We start from the raw sequence: 22,415 nt of genomic DNA on the forward strand, positions 1-22,415 counted from the left end.
GTCAAGCTTATGTGACCATCCACTCTTCCAACAGTAATATGATTGTCATTTTGACCTTTTATATGAAGAATGCAAGACAGGCAAGTCATGTGGGAAACCCAGCTTTTTATTTATACAAAGAAAACAGCCATTCTACTTCAGAGGGATGAAACGAGAAGAGTGTGTAGCTCCAATACCAGGGCGACCGTGCTTGACTGGTTTGTAGGTGATGGAGAACTCTCCCAGGTAGTGACCACACATCTCGGGCTGCAGAGAGGAGGAGAAACAGACCGCTTTACGTTACTGACAAGACACATAGACAAGGCAACTTCCAACACTGCAGTTTCAGAGGTTTGCAGGGCAGAAAACACTGTTCAAAACCTACAGGGTAGACTTTTAACAAGTGGTCAAGAGACAACTGCAATTTCAATCTGAAACAACAGCATCCTCAAAATGTGGTCCAAACATAACTGAACCCTAAGCACTGTGTACACATCTCTCTCTCTCTCTCTTCTTATATAAAAGATAGGCTTGCCTAGGATGATGAAATCTTGTCATTTGAACTATTCATCCTCTGCATAGTTTGCACAACGTGCACAGAATATTAACAACTGCAGTCAATTTATTTATTTTCTTGAGTCGCGATAATTATAATCAGTAAGTGTATCCCTCAGGACAATTACTGATATGCATACTGAGATGCAAAGTCCCTCCCATTCTGCTGGACCACCATAGCACCTTATTTCAGAAAAATTTGCATGGTAGTCAACAAGGCAAATTTTTCTTTGATCCCCTTTGAATTGTATCATAAATTACACATTTAAGTATTAGACTGAAAATACAGTTAAAGACTCCCAAGTCGTTTAAGTGACTAATTTTTCCCCACATCCTCGCTCTTACAGAACTGACTACCTCTCATTCTGCTTAACTGCAGCTCAACATCGCCAGGCCTGTAGTGATTTACACCTCATTTTGCCTTCATTCTAGAAAATTGAGGTGATGTTCGCCAAGGTGATGACATTGCTGGTGTTGGCGTATACTGTATGAGATGATGTAGCTCATTGAACAGTTTCACACAAAAGTGGTACTTTCCTATCTTTACCGTCAGAAAGGAACTTTATGGAGATATAAATCGGCAAATGTGCAATTCAGGGCACAATTCAAATGGGATCAAAAATTATTTATCGCCACTACATATGTACATATTTTTTCCAAAATGAGGTGATATGGGGGACAGTGATTTCGCCTCACTTTATCAAACTGTTCTGACAACTGGGGCCTCAAAACACTTACACACCAGTTAATGTGATATGACTTACACACTGAAAAGAGACTGACCTGGAAATATCATGAAAGCCCTCAAAAATAAGTGACTGCCATGATTGTGGTGTTGTTGATTAGTGTACAGCAGGTCAAACAAGAGAAATCAATCTACCTAGAGCCACACAAGTCTTGTATATGCAACTCCCTCATATTCAGTTTTGAGTCTGTTAAATAGTGTGATCCAAGGGCCTCTTTCCTTCTCAGAGAGTGATCAAAATAATGGGGAGTGCAATCAAGAGTACTCTACGGGAATAAAGTTTTTAAAATATCACTACCAGCTGAGTAGTAGCACCTCACCTTGATTTCAACCTGGTTGAAGGTCTTGCCATTGTACACGCCAACCATGGAGCCAACCATCTCAGGCAGGATGACCATGTCCCTCAGGTGGGTCTTGACCACCTCTGGCTTCTCCATGGGGGGGGCCTCTTTCTTGGCCTTGCGCAGGCGCTTCAGGAGGGATTGCTGCTTGCGGCGCAGGCCACGGTTCAGCCTCCTCCTCTGGCGGGCACAGTACAGCTGCATCAGCTGCTCACTACCAAGGGAGAGAGCACAGTGAGTCAAACACATCAATGCACATCACACGCACAATAACTAGCCTAGTGTTGGGCTTCGAAAACATGAGTCAAGCATTGAAAAGGGGGGAGGTATTACATTTTACATGATGCCACATGACACAACTGCCTTGTCAGTGCACTTGTGCTGTGCTTCTGACAGCACCATGCCACAAATACTGCATTTAATCTTTTCATTTAATTTTGAGAGGCAACATCACTGCAAGGACACAAGGTTCGTTAAGCAAACTGGATGTTTTACTACAAGCGGGCTCCAAAACAGAGCCCACTTCAACCTGGCAATGAAAGGCTTATTCTGTAAACATCCTCTCAACACAATGAGCCAGATAAATCATGCAAGTAGTGCAAAAAGTGAGAGACAGCACTATTTCAAAGTTGTTACAACCCAGGGGGTTGTAGGGACAAATTGTGGAAAGTTATCTACAAGATCTATCAAATAAGGTGTGCTCACTGCCGTTAAAACTCTGACACACTAGTGAGATCATGTATGGCTTCTGTTGGATTGTTGTTGCTGACATTATCTAGCAGCTTTAGAGATACAAGCCTTACAGAGCAACATGATTTGGGTTCAAACCCACAGAGCTGATAATATGCAACCCCAGTATGAAGAACTGCTCCCTGTAGCAGGTTCATGACATCTCAGCTGGCTGTGTGAACATTTGTGAGAGCTGACAGGGGCTCACTCACTAGGACATGTCCAGGAGCTGGTCCAGATCCACACCTCTGTAGGTGAATTTCCTGAAGGTACGCTTCTTCTTGATCTCAGTATCCGCCTGTGGGTGAAAACCGACATCACCACTGAACACCTTATACTCAACAACCTAAACAACTATAAAACATCACTATTCACTTGCCGCTTTAGAGAAGCAATGTAAAAACAAAACCTGAAACTACCTCATTTGTGGACTTGCATATGCAACTACATTTAGAAAACGAATCCAGTTAGCCTGAGCTAGATGGCTAGCTTAGCAGTTGTCGGCCATAGCACCAGCTAACACACAGGGAATAAATACAGCTTTATTTGACGTTGTGTGCTATAATTCACTGTGGAACTGTTTGTGAATTTATGTAGCAGCCGGATGACTGATAGAATAGTCCTAAATATTAATTTGTAACGACAGATGGCTACAGATAGTTATGTTAAGTTTTACGGAGGAATCAACACCTACCATCTTGCCTGATGTTCCGGGGAAAAGAACGTTTGGAAATCTCGTTAGGCCTAATATCGCGCGACTTGGGACAGGCTTCCGGCGTATCGTTGACTTTTCCGGTCCCTGCCCCGGTCGATACCCTCTCTGAACAGCAGATGGCGTGATTGGACAATAACACATTGAGCGGGTAATCAGCGTCTATTCATTATATCCCCTTTTGTTTTTTATCAGCTCTTTAAATTCAGAAATCACAACGCAGACTCTAAATCAGATACCCTCACATATCAGGAGGAAAAAAAAAAAAAAAAAAAAAAAATCATGGTTGTGCCAAGAAGAGCGCGTGAGGAGCACCACGTGAATGATAACCATCTTGCTTTATGAAAGACATTTTCTAAACTAATTTAATTTAAAAGTCTATAGGCGAGTTATTCCTGGCCACAGCATTCAACACGGGGATGTGGGGTTTAAGCGACTGCCTTGTCCAGAGAATTTTAAAGTTAAATCTTTAAGGGGCTTCCACAAAATGAGTGTGCTGTTTCATTATAATTTAAAACAGAACAAAGCAGCATTAATAATCTGTTGTATGAGATTATTCTAACATGTTTAATATCACTGTTTGAACCCATTTGTCATTGTTCATCTGCGACTAGTAAACAATTTAATACTCAAATTAAAATTTCTGTGTATATCGGGGTCCCTAGAGAGCAAAATCACTTAAGATGGGGGCCCTCCACTAAATGAAAATCAGCTTGGGGGTCAGAAACATGAAAAAGTTTGATAATGCCTGGCTTGGAGAGCCTTCTTTGGAGAAACATACTCACATGGGAACGCAAGCACATCTTACTGATTTATGTGAAAGGGTTGATTTATGATAAAGTATGGAATAATAGATAAAGAATGCCTTGTACACTCAGAGCAAATGTCATAACCTTTCCTGTTTTGTTACAAAAAAAACAAAACAAAAAAACAACAGTCCTCTGTTTGGATGTTTTTTTGTCATTCTGCTTAGGTATCCTTTTTCTCTCTCTCTGTCTCATCACAGATAAATATGTATCCATATTCCTCAGGCACGATGTCCATACATTATTTTTATAATTCACTAACATCTAAACTGGGCTACAGAAAGCTTTACTGCAGAAAAATGCAAGAAATTACAGGCTATCTGGTGTGTGAAGTGCTAGACAAGTCTTCTTACACGCCAAACAACACGTCGAATAATGTACATATTTATTACACTTTATTCACAAAAACATGTTTTGCAATTTCAACATTTTTTCCATTGGCAAAAAAACAAAAGATGGATCCAGAAGGAAAACTGTAGTCTCAATACCAAAATGTTATTCAGAGTCATGGTACAAAATAGGTCTACATTTAAATCACATATGTATAAATAACAGATTTATGTATTCAAATATGATTGTATGATTGGTCCACACATCAACCATTATTTAAGCATGATTCACTGAGACATTACACAAAAAGAATCCAGTATTCTTGCCTCCAACTTCACTTGAGTAGCCTATATTTTGAGTAATGTGATTTTTTTTTTCCCCCCAATGTCTTTAATCCAAAGAAAACAAGCTTGGCTCCAGTTGGACCGGTTATGCAAACAAAGGAAATATTTCCTCTGCTTAAAACAAAATATTAAAAAAAAATTACACAGGAAACATAAGACTGAAATGAGGAACAGCAGAGATACAAAGAATATCATAGTAAGACAGTGGTTTGTTCCCACAAATCTATGTTTCCCTCATCTGTCTGAACAAACAACCAAAGCTGCTTCCAGTATGTCAGCCATTGATACTGAATGGATGCAAGCAGTAACATATATATATATAAAAAAAAGACATTCCCAATCAAATCAGAAATAAAGAAATACAATTTATGTTTACACAGAGGATACAGCTGTTCTGGATAAATACATGTTCAGGTGTTTTGATCTTAAGACACTTTATCTAAAGTCAACAGAAAAACTCCCTAATCTTTCATTTTCATTTTAATGTAACCCTTACATGAACCTAGGGATGTCGCTGGATGCAATAAACTGAATTAAAAACACTGAACAAGGAGAAATACAAGGTGGGATTTGGCAGATTAAAAAAATCCCTGGGAGACAAACACTACTCTCTGCTTAGCCAAAATACTGGCTGCTGTGGTTATATTCTAAACACAAGAGCCTTTTTAAAAGCTGTATACAAAAAAAAAAAAAAAATACAGTTCATTGTGATATGTGTAACATCGCTTTTGCCCAGAGAGGGGTAAGAGGACAATTCTATGCAATACTAAAAAAGGAAGACCACCCAAAAATGGTGAAACATCCAATGAATATAAAAATTTAAAAAAGCCTGCCTTGAGATTTTCTTCTGTTTTCTGATCATGCCTCCTTTATGAAACCTTCCTCAACTCCCTTCCTGGCCTCACTCCTTCCTTCTAATAATCAGTCCCATCATCTTGGTAGACCTGCTCCTCTTCCTGATAACCTTGGTAACCTTCGTCTTGGTAATCTGGGATGTAGTCGCGGGCGCCACCGGCCCCATTCTGATGCCTGTCTTCCTTGGAGCCTTTGGGGCAGTACTTGCTGTCGCAGATCTGCCGTCCCAGGCCGAAGTTCTGGCCGCTCTGGTTGGCCCCCTGGGTGTATCCCATCTGCAGGGACATGGTGCTGTTGTCGCACTTGTCTGTGCCCAGCTTCTGGTCATAAATGGCACGCCTGGTTCCTGGGGCTCTCATTCCAGTCTGGAGAAGACAGAAAGAGTCAGATTATATATAAATTTTAGCTCGCTTCTAGGCATTGACATGTGTCCACCAAACTGTTGAAAGCAAAAAATGAGGTATTGAGATCCTCAGCAGTATTGCAACTTTGTCATTAAACATGCTCTGCATCATGGGCCAAGTTGACTTCTAGTTCAAAGAGTATTAGCTTTCCTTTGCTGTGAACAATCCAGAAGTCAGCAGCTTGGTACAAGATTAAACATGACATAAGCTATGGCAGCAATGGAATGATAATGCACAACTGCTCAAAGCCCTAAGGGTTATTTCCACTATGGGAAATCCCTACAGGATTAACGGCAAGTTGGAAATACATATCAGCACCTGGTTTGCCCCTTTGTTGGTGCCCATTTGCAGACTGATGGTGCAGCTGTCCATGGGGGGCTGGATGTGAGCTCTGGGGTCATACAAGGGTCTCTTTGTGCCATAGGCATTCATACCGGCCTGGCTGGCACACTTGTTGGTTCCCATCTGAAGAGAAAAACAGCAAAATAAATCAATCATGTGTCACACGACATTGCGTAATATTGTTCGTTTCATAGGTTGGCAAGCATGCTCCTGAAAGTATGCAACACTGTGCAAACAATGGCTCAATTGACCCAAACATTCAGTCAACTGTCACTCACAACTACACAATGTGTATGCAAATGAAGCTGACACATTCAGTTGCACTGTGCCTTTTTCTCACTGTTTAGGTAGCCCTCATATCTCTGTATGACATCTTGCTTAATGTGATGGCAACAACAACAAAACAGATCAGCTTCAGGAGGCTCTGAGAACAATGGGTAGTTCTTTGAAACAGAAGCATGTTGTGCTTGACAGGAGAGAGCCTGACAAAGCCTAATTTTGCAATATGTTCACCAGATGCAGTAGCAAGCTACTCTGCAGGCACATGAGCTGCCTCATGTCTGATATCTGAACACATACAAACTAAAATCAAGTCCAGAGCAAAATCAAAGAGGTGAAAATGAAAAAGTTGTATCAGATTTTGTGAGTTATATTTTATGATCCTCTGAACTTTTTTTTTTTCTTTTTTTTTTTTTTGAAAGTATGGTAAATTGAGACTAATTTATTATTTGAGACTTGCTCATCTGATTTATCACATCCATGAGAGCAACCTTCACCTCAGTCATGTGCCAACCTAACTACAGATTAAAGAATCATATGAAGCGATGTATTGGTGGTTAAGGGTTTAATGATTGTATTAAGTTGTATTAAATAAATGAAATGTGCATTCTTAACACTGGTTTAAATAAGGTAATGGTAGAAATGAGCAGGCCTTGCTCCTGATTTTGTATTAAAATGCACTGAGTTCATCCCTCCCTGGTTTGGGTGCAGAAGCCTAGATCTTGGTGCCAAACCACAGCTCCTACTGGCTTTCATCACATCTAAAACCCCGATGTTTGGTCGTTGCTTTCCAAGCTGCCTACCTGCAGGCCGATGACACACTGCCCAGCCTTCAGCTTCTCCTCATCAAACATCCTCTCCTGCTTGTCAGCATACTTCACACCAATGTCCACCCGTGACTGGCAGCCCTTGGTCTTGGCCTAAGTGGAAATACAGAGAGTTATCACAGTGGATATCCCCCCAAAAAGTTACCTCAGTTGGTTACCATCCTGTAAGCCTTTCAATAATCATTTCAGTCAGAGGTTTGCAACTATCATCCTGAGTCAACTGAAACCATGAGTTTATGAAACACATTTCATCTACACCATTCGTGCGCTATACATGAAGCAAACTGTGAAACAGCCAACCAGGTTTGCACAGTGAACTGAAGACTTAACTGTCTTCAAAGTGTTCAGATGCAAGATAAGCCCATCCATCTGACAAATGTTTTGACACACACACTTTTGCAATACTTCCACTTAAGCAACAACAAGCCACTGCTTGTTTGCTGTACAACATGTGACAGCTGTTTCCAATGGAAGTCTAACATGCTGCTATAGAGATGCTGGTTAAACATTATCCTTTACTTGCAATATCCATGTCTGATAATGAGTCTCACCATGCCGGCAAGCGCAAGCAGCGTTGTCTGGACCTGCGTCATGTTCCCATTCTCAAACAGGTCGTTGGCTTCGAAGATATCATGGGGCTTCAGGCCGTATGTGGTGATGGATTTAATGAAGTTAGTCAGGTTCTCCAGCTAAAAGCACACAACATGAATTAGATAAACAGTGTGTACGTGGGATTTGGGATTAAGGAGGTGTGATCACACCGTCACATGCTCCATCCTCCCTTCACATACCATCTTAACTTCCTGATTAAAAGCTGTAGTCAAGTTCCTGGCAGGTAAAACACATTGTAATCAAAGTACAGTGTCCACAATGTAATATTCAGCAGTTCTCATCATTTTTAAAAAAAAAAAATGTGCATCTGCTTTCACATCAGAAAAGAAACCAGTTCCACAAACTGTTCATGCATCTTTTAAATAGCTGCCGTGTGGGGAAAAAAAAAAATACAAGTATGATCATGACTTGGCATGATTCAGTATACCAACACCCTATCCAGAGGAAAAGCTTTACAGCACATTTTCACAGCACCATGTAACCATGTATGAATGCATGTCTGTAACCAAATGTGATATTATCACCAGTGTCAACTAGTGTTAGAATAAGGCACAAAGTGACATTGTCATCAGGCAATTAGTGTAACTTTACCACACCCAAATGAGTACAACACACACCCATCCTGTCAACCAACTCACTTGATGCCAGTTCATTGCTGACTGGTTGATCTTTTTCACTGAGCCTGGCTGAAGTTTGTTGATCAGTCTGCGAGGGAAATACAGAGCAAAAGACATATTTCATTTCCCTTTTTAATAGAACCATTGCAAATATTGAAACAGGAAATCACTGCACTTGGGTTTGTTTGTGAGATGCAGCACTGCCTCATGTGATTCAACAAGCTAAGCAGAAACGGGTTCACAGACGTGTGCACTCACTCGCACAAAATGACTCCGTTCTTCAGGCCTTTCTGGAAGTCAGGGCCAATGGAGCAGCCAGTCACATCCTCAATCCAGATCCTTAGCTCCTCCTCCTTCTGGGGGTCATACTTCTGAGCAATCTGAATGGACAGAGGTCAAAGGGGTCACAAGTGTGCTGTGGCTGCAACAGTTGGTTATGTTTTTCATGCTTATGTTATGTACAATATATAGTTTATTAAGCCTTAATCAGGGGGTGTTGGAGTGTGAGGATGTCACTGAGGATTTACAAGCATGTCACATTTGGTCTTAAAGAGAATGGCATGGTCAAAAAGTAACAAGACAAAATTTTGATGCACCAGTGATAGCTGAGCTGTCTTATTAGTATTCACAGAGCATATGATTATACACTGCAAAGCCATTGATAATGTTTGTCCTCATGAATTTATTATGACTAACTGTAATCATGTTTCATGGTCATCCCGAAATGTTGTGTTTGACTCAGTGTTGTGTTTTGTCTAAACAGGCCTTTTGTGCTTTTTCAGACCTCATAAGGTGGAGCTGACATGACCCAGAACACACACACACACACACACACACACACATACAAGGACATCCTGTTTGGTAAACTGCTCGTTTCTCCCCCCAAGCACAGGAAGGTGGCTGTTGAGAAGAGGATGGTGTTTTTTTACGGGACTTACCACGGTGCATGGATTGACTTTCGAATCAGGGTCTATTTGTTGAAGTGTTGCCTTGGTTTAGAAACTTTCCTATGCATAACGTAAGTGTGAGACATATGTTAAAGTGGCGCTGAAAGAGCCCATTCAGGAAGTTCATCATAGTCACGCACACAACACTGGATAAGCCTGTTGTGTGTAAAAGAGGAAAGCAATGCTAAAACCCTAACTACTAAAAAAAAAAAAAAAAACCACAGACAAAAGCCTTAACAGTTTGCCTGGTGAGCTAAAGAGTTCTACCGCAATTTTGAGTGGACTCCAAGCAAACTCTCTCCAAGGTAATGAGCAACTAACAATCCCTCTCTGTCCCCAAGGCCTTGAGAAACTAACTGAACCACAGAGTAACATGCCATGTGCAAGTTGGCAGCACTCGGATGACAGTTAGCTGTACTGCTAAGGAATGTCTGTCTTGTAATTACATTTGCTTGATTTGGTTATCCCCATATGAAAATCAACACTGGCTAGTTTAATTGCCCACAAAAAATCCAACAGATGTAATTTAGAGAGACAGGCTGAACTCAAGGAATTTGCCCCACAGTGCTTGGATAAAAGAGCTGAATGAAGCAGTGAGAACAGACAGTGTGTGCTTATCCTGTGAATGAACACGGACTGAGGAAATCACTCAAAAATGTTGCACATTAGCTGGTCTGTGTTATATTATGCATCCAAACATTTGCGATATTTCCCAGTATTTTCAGTAACCACCAGTTCTGGGGAAGGAAGTGAGGAGAGACGCAAAGCCCTTGAATGCCTCACATTGCACAGAGGGGGCTACGTCACCAATGGCAGGAAATACCACTCCGCTCAGCATCTCTTTGGCCCTCCCGTCAAGGACATCACCCCAGCAAGAAAGAGCAAATCGACATCTTTTCTTTACGTCCGGCACACTGTGTTCTGAGGGCCTGTGGAGATGTGGGGAGGGGAGGGGAGGGGACGGGACCCTCTCTCTCTCTCTCTCTCTCTCTCTCTCTCTCTCTCTCTCTCTCTCTCTCTCTCTCTCTCTCTCTCTCTCTCTTACAAGGGCACGCACCAAGAATGCAAACAAAACTGTAAATCAGCTGACAGCAAGCTGTAGACACAGGACTGACCAAAACCCCTGAGCCAGATCGGCCTCACTCAACATCAAGCCACAGATTCTGTTATCTTTTGTGTATGTGATATTTGACTACACCAGCAGCAAAAATAAGAAAGTCTAAAGCAGGCGAGGAAACTAGCCCCCTGCAAAAAAAAAAAGTTTTGCTTTGACAGACAAGTGATGTAAACTCAGATAAAAATAAAAACCCTGTCTTGATCAGAGTATAAATCCATAAATGTACTGTGGCCTGAGGCTATATATATAAATAATGTATTATAGACAGTGAGTCCCCCACAGAGAGACTAAATTGTGTTGTTAAGTATCATTACATTGCTATAACACTAGTAATAACTGCTCATTAACACCAGGTTATTTCTTGATTGTAAAGTTCTGGCAGGGGTCAAGCCTGTGCAGCCCAGTGTGTGTGCTGCCATGGACCAGGCTTTTCAGCACCCTAATCTCCAGCATCAACGCTGGTATTTTAAGTGGATCCGGATGTGCAGAGATCACTGCAGGCGGAATCAAACAAACAAGGTGCTTTTTACTCCTACAAGTTACTCATTGCCAAACTGCTGGGCCACTTTGGAGCCGAAATTTGCTCAGGTGGCGTCGCATCAACCCACACGGGGGCATGGTAAATTCTTTGCACCTTTGCTTCCTTCTTAGACAGATCCGACATTATTTGAGCAGCAAAAGGACCGAAAGGCAAGTTAGTAACAGTGAGGAGGTAACCCGGGGCAGCCGTGAAGAGAGAAGTGGAGAGCTCTTCTCGCTTTATCAACTAAGTCATAACAAGAATCAGGGAAGGACAATAACGTGAATTGATGACATCCACTCAGGGACTAATAGGTGAATTACATTAGCTTCTAATGCGGATCACCACGGCGGGCAACAAGCTGCACAAGGAACAGAAAATGCTGGAAACGGGGATAACAATTTTGCCACAACGACATACTTCTCTGCCAAGCGGGACAACGCCCATAGCCTGCTTTTTAAGAGACTCTCCTACACGCTGGAATTATTAACCTGCACTTCTAGACGGGCGTGTAAAACCGAAAGATACACTTATCAAATGCAAACAAAGCGCATTCAAACAAAGTATCCGACAAACTCGAACTTGACAAACACCAACTCGAACTTTTTTTAAAAGTCTCAAGATCTGATGAGACAGACTGTCCATCCAGCTCTCTGACTACCTTACGAGCCTGCGCTGCTCGTACAGCAGCATGGAGGCCAGGTGTGGTGTTATAACAGTCTACATTATGTATGGATTCAAAGTGGGTGATGAGGTATAGTTGAATAGAAAGTGTGTTATCTCTGTAGGAATATTTATTTTACCCACCTTGTTTTTGACCTCCGCTGAAAAGCCGTAGGCAGGACCTTTGTTGAAGTCAGCCATTGTCAGTGACTTGTGAGTTTATTGCCGGAGTAAAAGAAGCCTCACTTGAGAGTGCAAACTGCGCTAAATTATCTCCGACTTTCTCTTCCAGTGAAATCTCGGAGTGAACTAAATACTTCCTTTCTCTTTAACAGGCCGCCAATTAGAGCGCTCCCACCGAGCTCTGTCAAAGATCCTCAATTCACCATCAAGAGAGTTCACACGGCGCCTGTTCACATGCTCCAAATATGAGGCCGTACCAGCGTGGGGGCGGGACAACTTTTAACTTCTTAATAAGAAATCAGGCAACAGGCCAACTAGTTAGTGTGTACAGCTGATAATTTCTCCAGTTATCTCAATGAATTTATATTGCTGATATTAGACACCACCATACTTTGAATGTGTGAAAGAGGAGTAGTTGTGTCATGTGCACCCGGTAGATCTCATCTCCTTATTTTTGGTTCATTTGTGCCGTCACTTTCATTAATTTGTGAGAGCAATTCTATATTTGTGAGCTATATTTGTTTTTTTTTTGTTTTTTTGTTTTTTTTAAGTGTGAGCTTAATTTAGCTTGCAGGTTTCAAATCGATTCTATTGCATTTGTCATAATTAGCTGAATGTATTTGATTGAATGGATTTATTTCATATTTCACCTCTCAATCTCAATAAATGGCATAAAAATGTATAAAACAAGTTGTACTTTCAGTAAAAACTCAGGGAATGAATAATCACGGCACTGAGCTGACACAACTTGTGATAGTATTGTTGCTAAAGATTATACTTAACAAGAATAATCAGAACTGATGTCCATGCAGAAACATGAGATTTTATCCAAGCCTACTGTATACAAGTAAAGTTAAAAATCAAGGTCAACTGGACTTGAAGATGTTTCGTTTCTCCTCCAAGAAGCTTCTTCATTTCTGTTCTTCAGTTCTCTCAGTCTCGAAATGAAGAAGCTTCTTGAAAGAGAAGTGAAACATCTTCAGAAAACCTACTATCAAGTCCAGCTGACCTTGATTTTTAACCTTATCTGCATATCATGACCTGGATGACTGACAGTCTCCACAGACAGCCTGCTGTATACTGTAAGAGCAATGGATTCAATGGCAGTGAGTGCTCATGACATGCAAATGTTTCACAAGCCTATTTGCATATCTACAACTTAAGTGCACATACAATTAAATCATACACACAGAATAGCATGTCGTGCACAAGAATTAAAACTTAACATTGCTACAACTTTAGCTTTTCTTCCTTCTTTCATTATTAATTGCCATCGCTTAAAAAAGTGGGCCTGCTCGGGTCTAAATGCGGAGTGGAAACGTGCCGAAGTGAGCCCTCTCGCTTCTTGTCGACACTCTGGCTCTACGCTTCGTTAATCGATTTTAGGCTCCACCTTTCCCCTTCTTTTCCTTAGGTCGCGATTGATATCAAAAACTCCTTATATGGAAGGAAACTTCCCAAATTCCTGAATGGTGGGAGTGATCCACCGGTCCCACCCTGCATGCCAGACGTGCAGCAGCCGAGACTCGTCGTCGCACTTTTGAGTCACAGGAGGAGGAGGAGGCGGAAGGGGGGGTAGTTTTGACGAACTTGACCAAGTTAGTGAGCCCGTGGGGTGACGTAATGTGCGCGCTATACAGCGGAGTTTGCGGATGAGTTTAGCTCACCTCTTGAACTGTCTGAACTGCTGTGGAATGATGAAAATGTCCTTATTCAGAAAGTGAGCATGGGCTTGAAGCGTTGGGCGATCAGATTATACGGTCCTTTTCTTTTTCGTAGTAAACTGAAAATATAGAATAAACCAGACTGTCATGTAGGGAGGGGTAGGTTGTATTTGAAGAGAAAGACGAAGAGGAAGAAGAAAAAGAATGTCCTTTACGTGCCATATTTGAAGTGTGGCATAGGCCGGTGGTTTTCAAAGTGGGGTCCGAGGATTCTCAGGGGTCCTTGAGGGGCTCCCAGGGGATCCTCTCTAAAAGGAGGACTAGTTAAATTACCCTATATTGTAATTCACAATAAGTTATTTGCGTATAATACAAAAATGTATGTAGGCTCATTTTTCATCTGATAATTTGAACAATTTAATAATTTAGTTTCAATCAAAATATTATTTCACATCAGGGTCCCTAGGGCAAAAATCACTTCAAATGAGGGCCCACAGCTTAATGAAAATCAACCTGAGGATTCATTAAAAAAAAAAAAAAAAGTTGAAAATCCCTGGCATAGGCCCATTTGGAGCGATCATATCGCTGCCACAATGCTGAGTTACAGTTTCCCAGTCACAATATATTTGTGAGATTGCCTACAAGCAGAGTGGGGACACTGTTGCCAGTTCACATGCTCACTTCATATTCAGTTCACTCAAATGACAATGTAACACTCTTTGATAGTAAGTGAAGTGTCTGCTACCTACATAAAATAAAGTGGAGCGTATCAAGTCTTTGATGCCTTCATCTGGGTAACGGGAAGCCAGGGTGAAGGTGACGTGCAGGAGAGGAAGCTGGGTGCTATCCAGTGTGAGGTTGGGATTGTTACACCCTGATTTGGCCTCCACTTACCTTGTGTGTTTTACAAGGAAGCAGGACGCATGTTGTGTTCAAAGGACCTGATATTACACTTGAAAGCATTTTCACATCGATATGTGACCACACATACTTTCAATGCTTTTTTTTTTTTTTTTTCTCTTCTTGTGGTCAGCAATGGTTCTCAGCCCATGTGCCAACCAATCACTGTTCAGCTGGTATCAGTGAATTTCACACCTTCAAGCAGAGAGGCGGAAATAATCTATGAAAATATGCACATTCTTGAGATCAGGATCAGTGGCTCTCACACTTACAGCCAGAGTTGAAATCATAAGTGATTGGAATAAAAACTGTATAACACTGACCAATAGATCTAAAGTTAAGACTAATTCTGACAGGACAAGTGAGGAGAGAATCAAATGCTTACAAGAGGTCAGATGTGGTACTTGTAAGTGCTTGTGGCTCTCCCAGGCCTCTGATGCGGCTACAGTCATCGACACACAGCTGTATTTCTGAGGTGAGACATTGCAGGTGATTACATCATACAGGTGTGCAGAGGAGTGATTCAGTGTCTGAGAGAGACACCACAGGTGATGGCAGTCTACAGATCACTGGATGAGGTCAGCTCATTGAGTCATCACAGGCAGTGATGTAGTTATGATGCCCTGGAGTCCAATAAACAAGTAGTGACCTACAGACAAGCTTTTCCATATACATATATCAGAGTGACACTTCATGATGCATGAGGCATTTTTTCATTGGCCCACACCAAAAAGGGCACTACACTGATGAAATACCTCCCACTGCACTGCAAGCACTAGCTCATGCCAGGCATACAGTAGTTTACCCAGACAATGGAGACAAAGATGCAACGTGCACCCCCCTATGGATGAATGGAGTAACTACAACAAATTACTCATACTTTTCTCCAATTACCTGTGGACATCTCAAAACAAATCAGGTAGACAGCTCAGTTAGACAGCTTAGTGTTAATCAAGTACACAGTGCAAAACTTTGACAGCTTATCTTTTAACATGATGGCATGTGTCAGATTCACAGAGTTTGTAAAAGAGGCACAAGAGGTAAGAGTCTGTCAGCTGAGCAGAGGATTTAGATCATTTTATTTTTCAAACAATTGAGAGATGTTGTTATACACTGAACAAATAAAGATGCCTCAGTCAAAACTCCAGAAACCAGATTCTCATCAGCCATCTGTAGCACTTTCATTTATTGTGCGCTTTCTTGTGCGGTGTCTCATTGTCTGCAACTTTACCCACACTGGACCAGTGTAAAAAAAAATAATAATAATAAAATAAAATAAACGGTGCATATACCAGCGTTATATTGATCATGGAATTTGGAAATCTCACACATAAACCTAGCTTCAAGGACAGGCATGTTTTATGCGGAAGCAAATCCAGATTCACCATTTACCAAGGCACATTGGTAGGGATGAATGACTGAGTGAATGAATACACAGGTTGTATGGAGTCTGATCTTAAACTAAGTCATACAGTATGTGAGCAAAAGTGGTAGTGAAAGGAAATAAAGAACTTCAAATATTAGTCATGTTTTTGTCCTATGGAAACAAAGAATGCCGTATGTGCACAGCTTTCTCTCTCTGTTTTATGCTTGTTTTATTAAAAACATGGAAGCAAAATAAATGTAGCTACCTCAGATGCCATCCTACATGTTTCTAAATTCTCACAAAATAGTTGGAAGATTTCAAAAAGAACTTTTGATGTTTATCTGAATAAACTATGTACACAAAATTGGAACTTGTGGGAGCATCATTCACTATATACACTTTTATCAAGTCAATAATGAAATGACCAACAAGTTGTCAACTTATGTACAAGTGCACACAAGGTCTCAACCCTGTACATTCACTAAGGCTGTTTTCAGTTTTTGTGATGGAATCCCAGAAGGCAAACAATATCTAAAGGAATGGACAAAGTGAGTTCAGCATTCAATCATTTTCTTTTTGTCCTCAAAATGCAGTTATGCACCAGCACCATCCGATTTGACATTCTTTCAAATTTTAGACTTGGGAGAGGTTTAGTGAGTGGGTGGCAAGATTTTTTTTCATCAACAAATTTGGAGAAAAGAACTGATTTAGCACCAAGCAATTTTGATTTTAACCATTTGAAACCAAGTAATATGACTATTTTTCTTTTTGAGAACTGAGATGGCTGGACATATTGGAGCGATGAGAAAGAAGACAGTAGGAGAGAGAGAGAGAAAGTGGGTGAAGGGTGGAGTATGGAATGTTGATGGCCAAATGCACTGGCCAACCTTAAAGAAAGACCATGCAAAAACAATGGTATGCCTCTTTTGCAATTGCAAACAGGCCAACAACATTGTGATGCAAACAGAAAAAACAAAAAATACGACCTACAGTTTTTTGAACGTTTTCATGAACCCCCCAGAAATGAATGGTGAAAATAAATAGATGCATACAGGATAAGAAATTTATAATTTACTCTTTATATCTCACATAAAGCTTCTTGTAACTGCCAAATGTGCTCCAGTATTCTGTTCCACATCCTGGGCATGTTTGGCTTAACCTGTGCTAGATGAACTCTTTCAACACCTTTCTGGGCACCCACATGGCGGTCTGGACAGAACAGCTAAACCCAAGCCTTCCCTCAAATAGGAAACCTAAACTGTAATTCATTGTTAGTGACCAGAAGGAAAAATGGAGTGGACAGCATTGTCCCAGTGAGCCAGAAAAAGGGGTTCATGCACAGTGGCATATTTAACCAACTAGAAAGATTGACCAGAACACTGAAAATTCTGCTGACGCCTATTATAACCCCATTTACTGCTGCACGGTAAGATACTGTCCACTGCCTTTTGCCTTCCAGGTTAGTAGCAGTACTCTGCAAACAGGGCCTCATCATTCCTGTGGCTTTCATTTTGAAAAATAAAACAGAAACAGCCCTTAATTTGACAAACTCAACTATTATTTTATTCTTTTATCTTTTTTATAATCTTTTTATACCAAAATCTCAATAGATTATTATTTAAAGAGGGAGAGGCATAGAGGGAGTTTAGCAGGCCTGGCCTTCCCCAAACTCACAGTGGACAAACAAAATCACAAAGTATCCTGTCTCATTGGAGAGACAAAAAAGGAGTGGTAAAGGACAGCCACCTTCACAATCTCCTCAGTCTAGGCAAACATATGGCAGGATGTTCAGTTTACTTTCGTCCCCATGAGGGTCCAAGGATATACACTCTGTCCAGTCATACCAGGCGCCCTTGGTGTCGTAACAACCATTCACCCCTGGCCAGTGCAGTGTGTGTATCCTGTTCAGATCTTCCTCCGTCACCTCTCGGCTCACGCCTGGTAATTCCCCAACTGAGCTGTCCGTCTGCAGAACGTGTGTCTTTTTTGCCTCCTTCATGTCATGCTCCTCCCGTTTCAGATACTCTGACATGAAAAAGTGTGCACTGGGGGCCTGGACCCCTGAGGAGGTGAGCACGTTGCTCTGAAGGTTCAAGTATGACTGGATGATTTCGTTCCTAGACAGCTCTTTCCAATTTGTCTGTTGGAAAGGGTTAGAGGTGGGGACTGGGGCAGTGGGCTGTACAGAGGCTTCAGTCCTCTGCCTGGACTCAGCTGGGTCAGGTGTGGGGGCCTCCTCTGTCTGACAGGATTCTTTATGTACCAGGGGCTTGATCTGACCGGTCACAGGATCAAAAGTTATCCTACGTTCTTTTAATCGTACAGGCTTAGTCGAGTCCTCTATTTTCTGGCCATCTAAGTTGACAGAGTAGTCTCTTGACCTGTACTTCTTCCTCCTCTTTCGCTCTGAGGCTGAGATCATTGACCCCTCTGCATCATCGGAGATGGCCATGGCCACCTCAGGTGAAGGTCTGAGAAGTTCTGAGTTGTGTTGGGAGAGCTGGGGGTGGGCAGAGGGAGGGGAGACTGATGGGGATTCCAGTGTTGAAGCTGTGTCATGTGGGGGGCAGTGAGAGGGGACTTCTGACAAACTGGCCCAGTGCATTGAAGACCTATGAGAAGAAGCTGGCAGCCTGTCACTATAAGATGCTTGGGCTGGGGAGGTTAAAGGCTGGGACAAAGGCAAAGGGGAGTCCCTAGAGGGTGGGCTTGGGATAGATGTTCCTTTCGGTGCATAAGCCGCGGAGCGCTTGGTCATTGTATCTTGTTTCACACTCCTGGGACTGGTAGTGAGGCCGCGGGGACTTTTGGCTTGGTAATACCCACTTCCTACAACACCACCACCTCCACCTTCATCCATTCTGGCCTGTTGCTGCATCACAGCAACTTTGATCAAAGAGGAAGTGCTAGGTAGTTTCGCCACTCCAGGGGAGCTGGGACGAGGCTTGACAGCATTGACTGGGATTCTGTTGTGTTTATCATTCTCAAGATGTTCTGTCCGAGACCTGTCAGGAGAGGGGACAACCTCCTGGTCAGGCAGACCATCAGGACTGCCTGCAATCCCATTGGTGGGTGGCGGTGAGACAGAGTTATCATATGGAGATGTTTTTGAGATTTTTTCTGGTAAGTGCACTCCGCTGTCTCTGTTCTCTGCTCGTCGCTTGCGACTGCTCGATTTCTCAGCTTTAGGCGAGTATGTGTTATGAACATCATTTCTGATTTTGACTTCAGGGACACCCTTGCCCGATACAGAAATGTCAGGTGGACAGGCATCTGTTCTGCAGGGGTGAGAACCACCGTTGGTAGACCCAGGGACACTCACAGCCAGTCCACGCGATAGCGTCTCAGCTGGCCCTGGTTCAATCAACTTCTGCCAGTTCCGTAAAAGTTTCTTAGCACGCTTAGCAAGGTCTTCATCCTTAGTTTTCTTTCTCACATCATTGATCAATTTTCCTAAACGAGTTTCCTGTATGAACAAGACAGAGAGACATTAAGAAACCAAACTGCTAGATCAGCTGACTAATTATTTCATACCAAGTTAAGTGTCTTACCTCAAGTGCTTCTTTGGTGATAGGGTACTTTTCCAGGTAGGTAATTACTTCTAATACAACCACCATATTGCAAATCTGCAAGGGGAAGGTTGACAGAAGGAAACAATTATAGATTTTACAAATGTTTACAGTATTACACCAACAGGAACTAGCAGCTCTCTGTTTCATATAAGGCAACAATTTAGGTACCAAGTGCAACGGGCTACAGTGAAAATGAGGTTAGAAGTCAGCTTAATTGCGCTCTTAACCACATCTCTGTTCCTTGAAAGATTATACATAACAGTGGTAAACAAAGACATGGGTGACTATGCTTCCTTTATGAATGTCAACTTTGAAAAACTCCAGTGGCTGGACAAACGTAAAGCTCTCCAGTCGTGCCTGCAACGTGTATGAGGACTAGGGAGTAGCTTCCAGCGAGCTCGAAACGTTAGCTTGCCTGTTAGCCTGGGAGCCACAGGAACGACGTTTAAAAGTAAAACACTTACCAGTGTCAACTCAGGAACATTTGATCTCTCTAAACATCTTTAAAATGGTATGAAACTTGTGCAAAAAAGGATAAGAATAGTAATAAATTAAGTTAGTGCGACTTCTTGTCAAATCGGGAAAGTCAACCAATGCTCAAGTGTTGGCTGACTTAGCCGTTAGCCAGATTGGCTAACGCTAACGTTTTAACTAACTTGGAAAGGAGAGCTCCAACTATTTGCTGTGATGTAGCTAATGTAGCCAAGAGTTAGCTCCCACATTTGACAATCACTGAATCATTTAGTGGGAACATCTACAACGAACGCAACCCTCACCAAATGACAGATAATACAGATGCACTAATAATGAAATAAATACTTACACAAAGACGTTTACGCTACGTGCGTTATCACTGTTGAGGCAACATAAACCCATTCGTGTCCAGCAAATAGACCGAGACCGTTTTGGGTGTTTTGGCTAGGCTAACAGCTAGCATGCTAAAGTCAGCTAATGCCAGATTACTGTCTAACCATGGTAACGCTGCATTAGCTCGCAAGCTGTCAACTCCAATGCTCAGCGTCTCTCCACCATTCAATACCAGACTTTTGACATGTCGGCTTAAACCGCAAAATATAAAAAGGCACGTTCATTTTTATGATAATATGACTGGAAAAGTAGCCGTTGGATGATTCACTGCCTAGCCGAGTTTGCTGAAGTGCAGGTAAACAAGCTAACGTTAGCGAGCTAGCTTACTCACATTGCTCTGACTGTCGATGGCCTGCAGCAGCCGGTCCCTCATCTGCTGCGGGGTTGCTGAGACCGTTGTCATTGCCTGTTCGGTATGATCCGGAGGATGGAGGGAGGAATCCTCCAAAATGAAAACCGAATGACTTGGTGAGACTCAAAAGCCGCTGTGGAGATATGCCAGGCACCCGAACAGCATATTTCTCGGTCGCCTGTGAGCTTAGACGGCTCGGTGGATGTCACATGGAGTCGGAGCGGTGCGCGGCGCTGACCGTCGGCGGCTGCCTGCTCGGCGCTCTGGCGGCTCACTACCAGCTGCTGGATCTCTACGGCCTCCTACTGCATGCTGGGATACGACGGGTGCGCTTGACGTCCGCACGTAGCCAAGTAAACATCTCTGCTGTCCACCCACCTCACTCACTCACTCACTCACTCACTCACACACACACACACACACACACACACACACACACACACACACACACACACACACACACACACACACACACACACTCAGGGGTATGTCCACCTAGCAGGCAAGGTTATTCTAGTTAACTAAAACCTAGACCAGAAACTACAAGTAGGTGTGAAAAAATAATTTAGTTAACTGAAATGAAAATAAAAACTAGTCTTTAGAATAAAACTAACTGAAACAATGTTGTGTGCTGTGAACACTAAGTTAAAATAAAAATATACAGAAAATGTCTTTAGTTTTAGTCTTTGTATTCAGTCAAATATCTACAATACAGGCGTTGATGTTTATTAAGGCTGGGAGTCAGCTACCCTCACAAAGTGTTGTGTTTGGATTGTAATGTCTATTCTGAACTCAAATCTTGCTCACAATAAACAGGCCCCATATTATAACAATAAAAACAAAACTAAAACTAAACTATTACTGAAACTAATAAAACTCTTGTTGTTGATATTTCTTATATGTTTTATACAGCCAAAAAAAAAAGAAAAAAAAAAAGCCTGGGGTCAAAAAAGAAACACCTGTGTACAAAATATCATTGTGTGAATTTTATGTTTACCCACTTGTCCTCATTAAATAAGGAAATGTCATGAAATATGAAGCCAAAAAATGGTGTTAATCGTGTATTTAGAGACATTAAACACTGAGTAGAGTTAAATTGACCCCAAAGATAATAGGAGGGTTAAGATCCACGATCCTTGTTAACAATTTTTATTCATTTTAGGTATATGGAATTAGTCATCTCAGCTAATATACACTAAAAATATAAAAATAAACAAATAAATAGAATAAAATAAAAAATCCTAACCCATGGTGTAATCCTGTTCCAATTAGTCGTCACATTGCAAGTCGGGATATTCAATTTCGAGACGTTTAATGACAAAATGCAGGTTATGACTGATGAATATTGATGACTGCAGTTACCAGAGGCGGGACATCACTGCACTTACTCAAGTGTTGGAGCCTACTAAAAATAATTTTGTCACAGGTACTTTATGTGGGTTTTTCCCATTTAGTGATACTTAACCCTTTGACGACACTTTCAGAGGAAACTTAGCACTTCTTACTCAGGTACATTTATCTGGCATCTGTGGTTACCGGTGACTTTTGCAGATCATTTTTTCCATTACGGTAGTTACTTTTACTTAAATGAAGAATTTGAGCACCTTTTCCACTCCTGTATGTTACAAAATGTCACCAGCAGATGGAGACCTGCAGTTTCTAATGGGGAATAACACTGGCGTAAAACTGGACCATCTCAGGGCGCTGGTGATGGTGGACCCTGAGAAAGTAGACAGCAAAGTTGAGCTGTTAAACTTAAGTCGATGACGACCAGGTTATTTTCTTTG

The 22,415-nt window shown here is 41.8% G+C and overlaps 3 protein-coding genes across 3 annotated transcripts; all 3 read right to left on the minus strand.

The window, feature by feature from the left end:
• Nucleotides 1-85: 85 nt before the first annotated feature.
• rps15 (ribosomal protein S15) lies at nucleotides 86-3,174 on the minus strand. The gene is made up of 4 exons (XM_030073919.1): nucleotides 3,044-3,174; nucleotides 2,562-2,647; nucleotides 1,600-1,834; nucleotides 86-246 (listed from the first exon to the last, which is right to left on the minus strand). The coding sequence occupies exons 1-4, from the start codon at nucleotides 3,044-3,046 to the stop codon at nucleotides 133-135; spliced, it is 438 nt and encodes a 145-aa protein (XP_029929779.1). The 5' UTR covers nucleotides 3,047-3,174; the 3' UTR covers nucleotides 86-132.
• Nucleotides 3,175-4,240: 1,066 nt separating this feature from the next.
• On the minus strand, nucleotides 4,241-12,034 carry cnn2 (calponin 2). Its single transcript, XM_030074858.1, has 7 exons — nucleotides 11,869-12,034; nucleotides 8,736-8,857; nucleotides 8,499-8,565; nucleotides 7,800-7,937; nucleotides 7,225-7,341; nucleotides 6,119-6,265; nucleotides 4,241-5,761 (listed from the first exon to the last, which is right to left on the minus strand). Exons 1-7 carry the CDS (start codon nucleotides 11,923-11,925, stop codon nucleotides 5,456-5,458), a joined length of 954 nt encoding a protein of 317 aa, XP_029930718.1. The 5' UTR covers nucleotides 11,926-12,034; the 3' UTR covers nucleotides 4,241-5,455.
• Nucleotides 12,035-15,522: 3,488 nt separating this feature from the next.
• Nucleotides 15,523-20,964, minus strand: crsp7 (cofactor required for Sp1 transcriptional activation, subunit 7). The gene is made up of 3 exons (XM_030073736.1): nucleotides 20,608-20,964; nucleotides 19,389-19,463; nucleotides 15,523-19,303 (listed from the first exon to the last, which is right to left on the minus strand). The coding sequence occupies exons 1-3, from the start codon at nucleotides 20,677-20,679 to the stop codon at nucleotides 17,597-17,599; spliced, it is 1,854 nt and encodes a 617-aa protein (XP_029929596.1). The 5' UTR covers nucleotides 20,680-20,964; the 3' UTR covers nucleotides 15,523-17,596.
• Between the last annotated feature and the right edge of the window lie 1,451 nt (nucleotides 20,965-22,415).

Source organism: Myripristis murdjan, chromosome 17, assembly GCF_902150065.1.
Source record: "Myripristis murdjan chromosome 17, fMyrMur1.1, whole genome shotgun sequence".
Taxonomy (NCBI): Eukaryota; Metazoa; Chordata; class Actinopteri; order Holocentriformes; family Holocentridae; genus Myripristis; species Myripristis murdjan.

Coding starts and splice junctions, on each gene's coding strand:
- rps15 (XM_030073919.1), bottom strand. Junction 1,835..2,561: donor CAGCTCCTGGACATGTCCTA/GTGAGTGAGCCC, acceptor CTCCCTTGGTAG/TGAGCAGCTGATGCAGCTGT. Junction 247..1,599: donor TCAACCAGGTTGAAATCAAG/GTGAGGTGCTAC, acceptor TCCTCTCTGCAG/CCCGAGATGTGTGGTCACTA.
- cnn2 (XM_030074858.1), bottom strand. CDS start 11,925: ATGGCTGACTTCAACAAAGGTCCTGCCTACGGCTTTTCAGCGGAGGTC. Junction 8,858..11,868: donor CAGCGGAGGTCAAAAACAAG/GTGGGTAAAATA, acceptor CTGTCCATTCAG/ATTGCTCAGAAGTATGACCC. Junction 6,266..7,224: donor AGTGTGTCATCGGCCTGCAG/GTAGGCAGCTTG, acceptor TTTTCTCTTCAG/ATGGGAACCAACAAGTGTGC.
- crsp7 (XM_030073736.1), bottom strand. CDS start 20,679: ATGACAACGGTCTCAGCAACCCCGCAGCAGATGAGGGACCGGCTGCTG. Junction 19,464..20,607: donor CCATCGACAGTCAGAGCAAT/GTGAGTAAGCTA, acceptor TTCCCCTTGCAG/ATTTGCAATATGGTGGTTGT. Junction 19,304..19,388: donor TCACCAAAGAAGCACTTGAG/GTAAGACACTTA, acceptor TTGTTCATACAG/GAAACTCGTTTAGGAAAATT.